Source organism: Pseudonaja textilis, chromosome 1 (assembly GCF_049901715.1).
Source record: "Pseudonaja textilis isolate UNSWEBS1 chromosome 1, rPseTex1.2, whole genome shotgun sequence".
NCBI lineage: Eukaryota > Metazoa > Chordata > Lepidosauria > Squamata > Elapidae > Pseudonaja > Pseudonaja textilis.
In genome coordinates, this window is record NC_141990.1 from 25,485,952 (window position 1) to 25,498,939 (window position 12,988).

Genomic DNA, 12,988 nt, shown 5'->3' on the forward strand with positions numbered 1-12,988 from the left:
GGAAGACCTATGAATAAACTGACTTTCTTAAATCATGTTTTTGGAAAGGGATATTTTAGTTGGATGAGCTTTTTATTTAGACCAAAACTGAATCAATCTATAATTTAGCCCAAAGAAGTTGAGTCCATCACAGAACTTTATCATAGCAAGGGAAAACTTGGATCCAAGCAATATCTGGTTATTGGTATAAGCCAGGGGTAGGATCCGACAGGGTTAACTACCGTTAGGTGATTTACGAGGTTCAGTGATTTACGATGTGCTTCCCTGCACGCTGTGGGCAGGCGCCTGTAAATCGTCATCAGCACACTGCGTGCAGAGAAGCAGCCTTTGAAAAGCACTTTTTTCCTGTTTTTTAACTGTAGCTGTGCCTCACATGGCAGCTGAAGTTGAATAAGCAGGAAATAAAGGTAAGAGCCCAGGCAGGCGGATGGACAAAAACATCAGGAGACATAGAACCGGTTCTATGTCTGCTGCTCTTCAGAGCTACCAGTTCTACAGAGGTGGACAGAACTGGTAGAAACCCACCCCGGTATAAGCATGTCTGAGAAGCTGTATTATTCATGGTATGGTAAATAGTACTATTGTTTCTCAGTTGCTTGGGGACACGATTTAATTTTATCTTTTGAAATTAATTTGTGCACTGAGTATTTCTGATAATAAATAATGTTTACGGATACTGGTCCAAATATTGATGCCAAATATCAGACATTTGCTAAAAAGTATTCATTATGAGAAACCAAATTCCCTTCAAAATTGGTATACAAAAAGTTGGAATGCCAATGTGATTTATGGAACGGTCTTCTGTTTCAAACACAATTTCAGGAACCTGCCACAAATGACACCACGTCTTTCCAGAATGAATTTAGCAATAAGCCATTAAATTCCATTGGCACTTCTGTATTATTTTTGTTTTCTTTCTTTGTTGTATTCAGTTCATAAAAGCAAAATAAAAATATTATAATGCTTAAAACTCTATGCAAGAGTTTTCTGGTTGGGGAGTTGAAGTCCACATATTTTAAAGTTGTCACGTTTAAGAAACACAGTGTTCTAAACGGTGTTTACTTGTAGTATAACAACCAAAATAGATAGAAGAAAGAAAGAGAATGAGAGGTTGAATCCAGACTTTATTTTGTTTCTAAAATGAAAATAAAAGAGCAGTACAAATATGCTTTGGCATGAGAAAGAGAAGACTTGTCTAGGAGTATTTTATTCAAACCTACCACTTCCTCCCCCATTTCTTATTTTTCTAAGAGTGAAAAAAAAAACCCAACTAAGAATAAAATTCTCCCCAATCATTCAAAAGCAAGACATCTTCAATGCTTTTTGCAAACAGTATGTCTATATTTATAAAGATATGGCGCATTGTAGCATCATTTATATTAAATAGCTCTCCTTGAAAATCCCATATCTAACATTTATATACATGTCAAGTATTAGAAATAGATGTTTTTAGAGTCACTGTTAAAAAATAGCAAAACACAAGTTCTGCTTTGTAACTTCCTAAGAAAAAGTACAATGTTGTTGTTTTTTCTTCCATTTTTCCAGTGCCCATTTAATTCACTACAAATAAATAGAATGGATGGCTATAAAATAAATAGGAAGAAAACACTGTCCTTGGTACAAGGGTTCTTCATTCACAGAGTTGCAGCAGCTACCCTTCCTGGTATTCCAGATCGTGTTGCCTTTATTGCAAGTTGTTGCATCTTACCCTTTGGAGGAAAAAGAAGAAGACTTCTCTCCAACAATGTCCTGCCTTTAGACTAAAGTACAATGACAGGCAGAGAAGAAAAACAGAGCAGCTCTTTGGCAAAATGATAGGCAGAGTAAACAGATGATGCTGCAGGGTCAATGCCTGAGTCTATGAGCCTGAAACTTAACTAGGGAAGCTTTCACTGGCTCAGGTTTGTCCTCAGGGGAAAATTTAAGGGTGGCTGCAACTGCACAATGGAAGCCCCTCCTCCTTGTTTACATGCATTGCAACAGACATAAAAAGGGATGGGCCTTTAGTTGCGAGGGTGTGGCTACCATTTTGACTTTTTTGATTCCCCTCCCTCCAGAGATTCTCCCGTTTCTGTTTTTTCCCATCTATTAATTAACTTTGTTCTTTGCCCTGCAGCATCTTATTTATTCTGATACAAAGCCAACAACTTTGTGATTTGTGATTTTGTTTGTAATTTTTGGTTTTCATTTTACAACAAACCATTGATCCAAATTGGTTTGCTCTTTGGGGTGTTCTGAAATCAAGTTGTCTATCAGAGCAACAGTTCAGGTCATGACATTTTTCCCCTCTTTCTCTAACCCCTTTTTCACCTCTTGTGACTTCCATCTGTCCTCACACTTCCACCTCCAACAGCATCCTAGCTGGAAAAACTATATAACTGTTGTTATTAGGAGGGAAGTGTCAGAAAAACATTTCATACAACTGACTTTGTATTGAGTACTCCAAATGTCACATACCACTGTTGTTCATATTTGGGATACTTTATTTTGATTTTTCCCACCCTGATTTTATCTTTGTCTTCCCTGGTAGGAAAGTCCTGAGAAAGTTCTTAGCAGGCAAGAGCAGAAACCAATACCCCCTGTCTCAAGATAGAAACAGAAATGTTATAAAATGCTAAAATCACGTGAGTGTTCTTATACATAAAATGACTAGCGTTTGTCATATTTATTACACAGAATCACTTCTGTTGAATGGTTGGTTGGGAAATGAATCCAGGTCCATTTACATAATCCTTCATTCAGAGATATCACAATCGTGACTGCTTTCTAATTCTTTATTTGCTTGTCCATAGGATTCATCCAAATGATTCATTGAATATGTGAGATAATCACTGATGGGTTTTGATTTCACAAAGTCACTGGATAACTATGTTTTCTTTTGCCTTTATTTCATCTTGTAGCATGGGACAGAAGAATGTCTGTTATCTTTAAAATACAGAAGCTGGTGGAATTTAATATTCCCTGGACACAAGCTTCAACTTGAAAAAGACCCTGAATTATGCAAAAAGAAGTATGTTGAAAATACCCTGATTCCTTACCACAGCATTATCTGATAAGGGCTGCCAGTAGAACATGCCCTGAAAACTCAAAATAAAACCCTAATGAGTATTATTTTATTGTGTGAGTGTACATCCTACCAATAGTAACAGGATTTAAAAACAGCTGTCATTTATTAGTTTGAACAAGACTTAGATGTGACTCTCTAGAGTGGAGTTGATTGAAAGAGACATCATGAACTTTACTGAAAATATCTTATATCATATTGTTTCCTTGTATGGGTTTTGGCAGCATTCACAAGGATAGAAGAAAAACTTTCTGGACCATATCAGCCTGCAGAGGAACATATTCAGTAGCCTTGGGACTGCAGATCCTTCCCAAATTGTTATTGAACTGTACATTTTAATGAAATGTGGAGGTAAGATTATTAGACATAGGGCTAGCAAGCAACCATAAGAACTACATTAAACTGAATTACATTAAAATAAAACCAAGCATTAGATGTTGCCTTGCTCCTCTTCCACTTGCACATTCCTCATAAAGGAATACTATATTAAGCTGCTGCAGCTAGAAAGATGTTTCCAGGTATCTGACATGGGGGCACACCTAAAAGTCAACTAGATTTTGAAAAAAACACAAATAAACAAAAATGTCCCCAAGCCTGAAGAGATCTCAAATGGCTTTGGGGTTACATGGCATTAAGGAACAGGGAAACACTCAGCCAAACAAGACAGCAAGGGGAATTGTTGCCATTTAAAGACCCCGGAATCCCTTGTGGAGTGGAGTCAGGGCAACTGAATGGAGCTGAGTGTTTTCTGGCCGGATGCCCTTCCTGTCACCAATGAGGAGTTCGCAGCAGATATATTCTCATTGTGCCCAGAGAGAGAAATATCTGCCTCTGCCTAGGATCAAACTCACAGCCTCCTGAGGCGAGAGCTCCACCTCTAGGCCACTGGACCACTCAAGCCAGCAAAGGGAATTGATTTAAATAAATCCTTTATTTAAGGGATGTGTTTAGAAAGGCTCCTTACAACTAGGCATGAGTGTCCTCTTTTTCCTGGTGTGGGAAATGTTGCATGATTGAAGACATAGTTTGCAGCAAAGGCACAAGATATGGGGAGGAAGTATAGTAGTGGGATAATGCAGCCATAGATGGAACAAATGCACTAGCAGTGGGAAACATAGATAAATCCAATTCCCGTTGGCTTGGATTTGTGGTAAATCTTCCTCTGAAATGCTGGCCATGCTATAGTCAGTCTGCATACAGTATTATGCTCAGGTGCCACATGCTATCTGGAAAGTAGAGAAGAAGGGGAGGGGGAAACATGGGCCTGTGGTGAGTGCTCTCTTGGATCTCCAGATCTTAACTAGTGTTTTCCCAATAATTTGGAAGCCCTGCATTTCCAGACTGGACCAATATGATTTGTAGATTCTTGAAACATTGCAGCAGATTTCCATGCATTAAATGGACAATGCAAATTCATCTCTGGAGATATTTGAGTTTGTTTATGTATTGATTTATTTTGCAGAAAAGCAAAAAAAAAAAAAAGTCATGCAGCAATGGGAAAAGGAAGAGGCATTTTCATAATCTAGAAATGAGATTTAGTACATGCAGGCACAGCAGGGAATACTGACAGGAATCTTCTCTGGTCAGAAGGTCTGACCTTTGACATATTATGCAGTGTGTAAAATAGAGAAGGAGATAAATTACTTACTCTTCCCACTGCTGAGGAAGATCATATCCTTCAGGCAAAATAACTAATGAAACTGAGTGAAAGATTCATATACTAGAGTTTTCTGGACCAGCTTCTGGATAACGTAACCTGCTTCCTGTACTCTGGCCAGTGTTAAGGCAAAATGTGCCACATTGTTCCTATACATTTCCATATAGACTAATGAACAGAAGCACAGTGCCTATCTTGTTCAAAAATCTTACTGAAAGTTCATTGCAAACCTCAGGTTGCAATAAAAGCTAGTTTGCTAGCAGGAACACATAGAACCTGAGTTCTCCTTGATGGATGCACATACATGATACATGTGTTTTACCAATATCTGCAGAGAATATGACATATTTCTGTATAATATTTTAGGTGTACACCGCAACATTAATTTTGAAAAGTACCTTACACGGTAATGTGTGCTACCAGCTTTATGATGGGTAGCAGACAGCCCTCTCCAGAATGAGGGAGAACACCAGCATGGATTGAACTGAACGCAACCTTTTTTTGGCATGGAATAAATTAGGCTCTGTGAACACAGAATGTGCCTCTAAAAGCAGCAGTCAGAAGAATGAAATATCAGATATTCAAGAGCAATATGCAGCCTATTGCTTACCAATAGTGAGTAGTGGCTCCATCTTTGAGTTTGTTTCCATGTCTACTTAGTCTTGGAGAAAAAATAGAAATAGCTAACAAGCTACTAATGGGCACTTCTGTGCCCAGGTTGATCTCCCTTAGCATCCAATTTAATATTTTTTAAAAGCTTAAGGAATATTAAAGCTTTCAATGTGAAAAGTAATGCCCTGTGAAGCCTCTGTTAGTTCTGTTTATAAAATGTTCCATTGGGTATCATGTAGCCCCATAAAATAAAGTTTTTCAAGTTGAGTTTGATCCCTGGGGATGCAGAGAGACCTCTAAGTAATTTTCTCATAGAAAGGGTTTGCCACTGCCGGTTTCTTGAATTCTTTTCAGGTTCCTGTTCAACCTACAATAGTGGGATGTCTCAGGGGTTCTCCTATCCAAATATTAACCATGTCTGACCCTGGTTAACTAACCATGTCTTAGCTCAACCAATTAATATGTGATAGAAATGTAAACATTTAAAAAAAGACAACTATTTGAGGTATGAATTGGCAAGACCTTTCTGTCTAGGATTTGGGATGAAAAGGAAGACGCCTCAAAGGCTGAGAATTAAGCGATAGAGATATTAACCTCAGAAATGTGGAGTCCTTGGTGCTTTTTGAGTTAGGCTGTTTGATTGCATCTACATCATTACCCATCTGGGTAGTAAATTGGTGCCTAGTTGGATAATGAAATCTCTGCAAGCAAGCCATCAAGCTCCAAGAGTATCAAGGACTTCACAGCTCAACCCTGTGCTAGAGATATTCTCTTCTATTGTAACTTCAGAACTGATTCTTCTTTTTAGAGATGTTAACTTCTCACCTCTTTCTTCTCAATAGTCTACCATTGATGGCTAGTTGGAGAATCATTGGTAGCCAAATGTGATGGTGTAATCCCACAAACATTAACTTTCTGTTCCTGTTTTCTATCCTGGTTTCATTTTGAAGCACTCTCAAAGTGCATGGGTCAGAGTTTTATTTATTGTTATTATTATATAATATATTATTCAATATATTGAACCCAGATATATTAGTACATGTTCTCCTATCGCAAGGACCTTCAGAACTTTTCCTAATCTTGGGTGCCTCTTACAATCTTCTCAACCAGCATCAACTCCTTCATCTGCCAGCCAGCCCTCCAGCCAGCCCTGGCTTCACACTTTTGTCAATGTGATGCTGTGCCGGTTGCTTCTAATACTAAGGTCACGTGAGCAGGAATGACAATAATAAAAAAGCTTTAGCCTAAGACCAGCTTAGCCTAATTTGCTCACTGATGCAAGAGCCCATTTGAGCCAGAAAGCCTGGTTGCTTTGTGAGCCTCTCTGCAAAATCTGTCCCAGAAAGGAAGAGAACAGGGACAGCACTGGGTGTGACTGTTAGCTGAAGTCACACATCTCTGTCTACCTCTTGCTAATGCAGCCAAATGAACATAAGGGTTAACGTTCTCATGTAGCTTTCCCCTTTTTACTGTCTGCTAAGAGAAGGCAGGTTGTTGCATTCATGGATCAAAACTGTTTGCTTTTCATTCTGCCACCCTTACTAGAATCAAACTCGATCCTATTTATATATTTTAAGGATGGTTCTGAATTTAAGAATTCCCCTCCAAAATGGGAAGAATAGATACAAGGATTTCCCTGGAAATCTAGAATTATGCTTCTGTTTAAAGATAAGTTGTTTGGGGGTGGGGGAGCCTTCAACTAACTTCATCTTTCAGTCCTCCAGATTCCCTTTTGCATGGGTTTAACATATGCCTAGTTATTGTCATACATAATTTTAAATGATCAATGTTTAAAGATAAACAACATACTGTATATACATCAGTATCTTTGCTTTGAGGATCCTATTGTATATTCTTGGGTCTCTGCTGGAAAAAACAATCCAATTAACACAAATGTTTAGTTATGGCTCCCATTAGGGTATTTTTTGAGCCCATCTCCAATCATTGTGACCAGCCTTAGAGTTGTTTTAGAATGGGTGACCTAGCATTTGAAGAAATGTGAGAGGAATCACAGAATGTGTTCCCTATCATAGGAAAATAGTGAGAGTAGCAAAATTCATTCACTAGTTTTAGATCTTGAAAACTCTGCTTAAGCAATTTCCCCAGGTTATGAACTAACAGTTGCATCAGGAGGTGAAAAGCATATTGGATTTCTTTAATAAATCCCGCTAGCTTTCCTTAGCTTGATGCCCTCAAGACACAAAGCAACAAACTGAGAGGCCGGGGGGAGGGGGAGGAGGGAGGAGAGGAATGAGGCTGGATTACGTATTTCAATCAGCAATTGAAGTATTCTTCTAATGAATCCTCTGAACACTAGAAAGAGATCACTGGAGAAGAATTTAAACCTCATCTTTTCCACAATAATCTTTCACTGTGCATTGTTTCATTATGGATTCAAAGATGCAATTGCTTGCTAGGCTGAAGACGTCCAGTGAACAATTCCATCATATCATCCTATGTTTTTGCCTTCTATAATCATTGACAGAAATACTGGCCTAGCCTATGAGCAAACATGTGGATTATTCTTAAAGTCATAATGAATTATCCAAGACTGAATGGTTGGTTTCCAATTCAATCAACTCTCCCAGATTAGCTATATCGAGGTTAGCAAACTGGGGTTGTGCAGTGAGGTCCATGATACACAGCCCTCATCTGATTTGTAGAAATGCAGTAACTTTTAGAGGACATTGCACAGCCTTGGAGAATAGAAATTTGGGTTATAGAGAAATGATGAGATTTGAGTAGGCTCTGCCTTCACATCGCATCAGACTCTGGCTTCACCCTGGCGTAAAGATTTCTAACCCAAGAGAGTGCTAGAGCTACAAACTTGTCACTCTTGTGAAGAACTTAAATATTTCACATACTCAAAAATTGTGGTTTTGACGGGGAAGTATACCATAATGGCATTCCTTTCTGGGATAACAGAGCCTATGAGAATAAGGGAAAGGTCTAGAAAGGGGAAAATATAGAAGACATTTTTGAAATCTAGTCAGTGGGATTTAGGGATAGCATGAAAAGTGGAGTTGGGCAAGATTTTGAAAGTGGATATGCATGTGTGAAAGCTTTGCAAAAGAGCATGTGGGCTTTGTTGTGTACACATGAACACAGAAATACAAATGGGATACTGCTTTGCACAGGGCTGTACTCTGGAGGATGGTAGAGTAATAAATGTCACTTGTGAATGGAATACAATGAATGCTTTTGCTGATATTTGGCCCAAACCATGTAGCAAAAGCTACTGTGTCTTTTGTGTATTAACGAATCAGGAACAGATTCTTCATTCTCTATAAGATTACTAACTTCTCCTACATAAAGGTTTTCCCCTTTATGGATGGGCCCTTCAGTGGCAAGCAAGCAAGGAGACCTCTCCTTTCCCTTTGAAAAAGAAGGAATAAAATAAACAGAGAGGGGAAAAAAAATCTGTACTTAACATCATTTCCTCCCCTTTCACCCCACTTTATTGGACTGGCTTGCGGGGGGGGGGGGTGGAAATGTAAGGTTGTTCCATCAGTCCTTGGCACAAATTAAGATGTGTACACTCAATTTGATAGCCACCTCACCCTTTTCTACGCACTTTTACAAGGGTGCAAAGCCTTATTTTCAAGTTTCACATTTTGTGGAGTTGCTGCAAAACAAGTTTAAAATTTCCACCAGCAACAGGTGTGCTGAGCCTCCTTCTTGGGGAGAAGAGACAACTTAGTGTGGCCAGACCTTTGGAAGGACAACTTGAATTTTCTCCCTTCTTGATCATCAGAAGAACTTAACAGAATCCATTACTAGCTCTTGATCTAGAGACTCTGGTGGTTCAGTTTCCCCAGGAGATTGCCCCTCATGACCCACCCACTGCCTGATCCATCAGTTTATTGCGCACTCCCTCAGGCGCATGCTCTTCCTCCCATCTTATGGTTAAATGATTTTTATAAATTCTAAGTTGTATCATTGCCATTGATCTCCACCAGGGTTTTCATGCCTGCCTTTTTTTTATTTCAGGAGTGAAGAAGAGTTTTTAAAAGGGCTCCTCGTCTTTACACAGAACTTCGCCGCTTCATAAGTCCTTGGAAGGCCGAGAGGCTATGAAGTCCTGTGGAAACTGAGCTGATGGCTGAACGCTGAGTGTTGCAGAAGCATCTGTTGGATGGAGTCTCTGGATAATGCCCAGGAGAGGAGTGGCTCTGTTCCATGCAGGTATCAGAGGTGGAGAGGTCTCTGGGGATTATCATGGGGATAGAGTACTGCAGCTTCTCCCGGCTCTTATACCAGAGGCAGGAGCACATGGATTGGAAGTGGAGAACTTCAGCATAAACATTTCGGAGTCCTCCTCTACTGCTGCTGCTTCCACTGCCCCCTATGCCCCCTAATGCAGCAGCGGTGGAGGACGTAGTAGTGTTTGTAGTATGTACACTGCTGGCCTGTCCATTGCGGGTGAGCAGCGCCCGGTGTTCCGCATCCCTCTTTTCATCCTCAGCATTCATGGTCATGAACCGGAGCACCACCAAGTTGAGAAAGGCCCCAATGACTGTCAGCCCAGTTAAAATATAGATAAAGCTGAAGGCCACATACTGGGGCTTGGTCTGGAGGGCATGTTCTTTCTGAAGGGCCACATAATCTCCAAAACCAATGGTGGTGAGGGTGATAAAGCAGTAGTAGTAGGCCTGGAAGAAGGTCCAATTCTCATAGTAGGAGAATGCGGCAGCGCCAATGCAAAGGGTGCTGATGCAGGAGAAGAATCCAATAGTGACCATATTGGCCATTGATACTTCTGGCTGTCTCATGCCAAGGCACTTCTTGATGCGGTGCAGGAGGTACCTCACAAAGGTGTTGATCCTCTCGCCCAGACTCTGAAACATGACCAGGGTGAGTGGGATTCCCAGCAGCGCATAGAACATACAAAAGACTTTCCCACCATCAGTGCTAGGTGCTGCATGTCCATAGCCTGTGGAACAAAAAACAAAGCAAAGGCAACCTGGTCAGCAGAACCTCATAGATTATGAATACCATTTTCATGGGAGAACAGAGGAAGAGTTTTCATTCTGGCTTGATAGGTGATGGGTGTGCCATTTCCTCATTCAAAATGTTGATTGAAAAAAAGTGAGGAATCGCAGCTGGATGGGGTGCTGCTCTGGCCTGCAAACTCAGTGGTGTAGCAATTTGTACCAAACTCCTCGTCTTCTGGTCCATGTGCACCTGCTTTTGGTTCAAGAGCCAGGAGAAGCTACAATAACCCATCACCACATTGCACCCACAACCCTCTATCCTCACAACCTCAGCACACAAAGCCACACCACCAAAGTTTGCAGGCTAAAGCTGCCTCCATTCAAGCAAGGTACATGCGCACGCACACACATGCACACGCACGCACGCACACACACACACACACACACGTGGGAAGAGTGGTGATAGTAAAAGGATGGTACAGGAAAGAACAATAATTATGGAATCCCAACTGGGTTAACCATACGAGGATCTGAGAGTTGTTCAGAATGTTTTGAAAGCATCATTGAGATGGTGCCAAATAAGGAGAATGTAAAACTGGAGGAGGAGAATATCTATGCTACTCTGTACAATTTATATTACACCTGAAGAGTTTATTAATCTCTTGAACACATTCAAAAGCCAGGTTGGACAACCTATGGCCCTGGGTTACCTGCAATGCCTTCAGTACCTTTATTTCATCCCTCAAAAGCCCCTGGAAACATGATTACCAAAATGTGACAACAGAATTTCAACCTTATGAGGAGGGAGGTTTCGACTTGAAAGTAAGAAAAAAAGAATAAATGCAGTTATTATTCTTCACAGCTAGCAGATCAGCAAAAGAAATGTCTAGAGGCAAAGAGTAGCACTCACATGATCTTTGCTATGTGGATGTCAACCAATACTGAGAAATAGCTCACTATTATTTCCAAGAATAATTAACACCAACAACAAGAAATTGCCCAGAATTAATGTGAGTTGGGTGACATATACTGTCAGGATTCCGATGATTGCCCTAATTAAATAATGAGCCTTGAGCCATTCCTATGCTTGTTTTCGAGTTGCCATATACATTCATATCATCTTCATCCAGACAAAACCTGGGTTTACAATAATTTAGTAGGATATGAATTCTTGATCCAACATTCTTGATCCAACTCAAATATAACCTGTTAGAGGTTCAAAACATTTCCAAAACACCTTGAAAATAGTTGTTTCCCTTTATTTGACCAATTCAATACTAATTCAGACTTTTCTAGGTCAGTAGCTACCTGCTTTTTCTAGGGAAAAAAAATCTTTATTTGTACAAGATCATAGGAAGAAATTATTTCTTCTCTTTTTAAATCTGAAACCTATATCCTTTCAGCATTTAAAAAACTAACAAAGTCATAAGGTAACAAAAAAAGATGTTTCATTTATTGTACCTGCATTAAACAACCTACATTTGGTAAATATACAAACATCAGGCCAACAGGTCTTGATGTGATTGAATGGGGATTATAATATTTGTAGCCCAACACATCAATTTTATTCATGGTAGAATTGGCAAGTAATTAGCATAATGGACCAACCCTTAAAGGTATAGAAGCTGTTTTTCAACTGCTATTCCTATAAGAATGCTTAAGAGTGACTGCCAATCTTGCCAGGATCCTACTATATTAGCAATGTTGTGATGGCAGTTATACAAAGAGGCATCTGGTTGGACAGAATGTAGTTTTCCTTGAGGACTGAGGACCGAACTAGTTCTATGAAATATGTCTTTTCTGAAGAAACCTAGTCAAAATTTGACAGAAAAATAGATTCGAGTTCCCAGATGTGTCGGAAATTGCTAAGGAATCTGGCAGTGCATTTTTGTCTACCAGTAAAACTACAGTAAACTTTGATTTTATGGAGATTTCAGATGCACTAGGGGAAAAAAAGAAGCGTGGACTTCATATAACAGATAGGCTATTCTTTCTGAGACCGTCTGGACAATTAACATAATGTATGTCATTTGTCTCAGTTTAAAGTGTTTGCAGTTATATGATGATGCAAATTATGTAGGATATCAATTATATAATGATTCAAATTATGTATGATATCAATTATATAATGATTCAAATTATGTATATTAATTATATAATGATGCAAAAACCTATTAATTAATGCAAATAGCATCAATTATGGCAATTATGTAAATTTGAATTTAACAGACATTCAGCTTTAATGAAGGAAGATATCCCTTCCTTCATTAATCTAAAAATGGAGGCAGTGCTTTCTGTTTCCTCAAGGCTGCCCTTGGATAATATAGAACACTGTTTTTCAAATGCAACTTTAAGATGTTTGGATTAGACTTCCCCAGATGCTGTCTGGAGAATTCTGGGAATTGAAATTGACACATCTTAATGTTGCTATATTTGAAAAGCAATGACATAGAGGATTAGATACACACAGCCTTTCCATCTTCCTAGTTTGGTCCACCAGGGCTAAAGACAAGGGTGGGATTCTACCAGTTTGGACTGGTTTGGGTGAACCCTTTGCTCCGAAGATCAGCTAACAGCCAACCGGTTCACTGCAGCAAGTATATTAGAGCATACCTGATTCACGGGGCAGAGCAATTTGCCGCCCCTCAGCTGTTTTATTCACAGGGACTGCTGTAGAAGGTAAGGACTAGAGCTTTTTCAAATGGGGAGCGTGTGCGGGGG

The 12,988-nt window shown here is 39.6% G+C and overlaps 1 protein-coding gene across 1 annotated transcript in view; it reads right to left on the bottom strand.

Annotated features, from left to right (window-relative positions):
* Nucleotides 1–1,104: 1,104 nt before the first annotated feature.
* The window catches only part of KCNK3 (potassium two pore domain channel subfamily K member 3), a 107,031-nt gene continuing 95,147 nt past the window's right edge, over nt 1,105–12,988 (bottom strand). Inside the window, exon 2 of the mRNA XM_087929519.1 lies at nt 1,105–10,266. Coding sequence (XP_087785645.1) covers nt 9,359–10,266 — 908 coding nt within the window. The 3' untranslated portion in view covers nt 1,105–9,358. The remainder of the gene's footprint in view (nt 10,267–12,988) is intronic.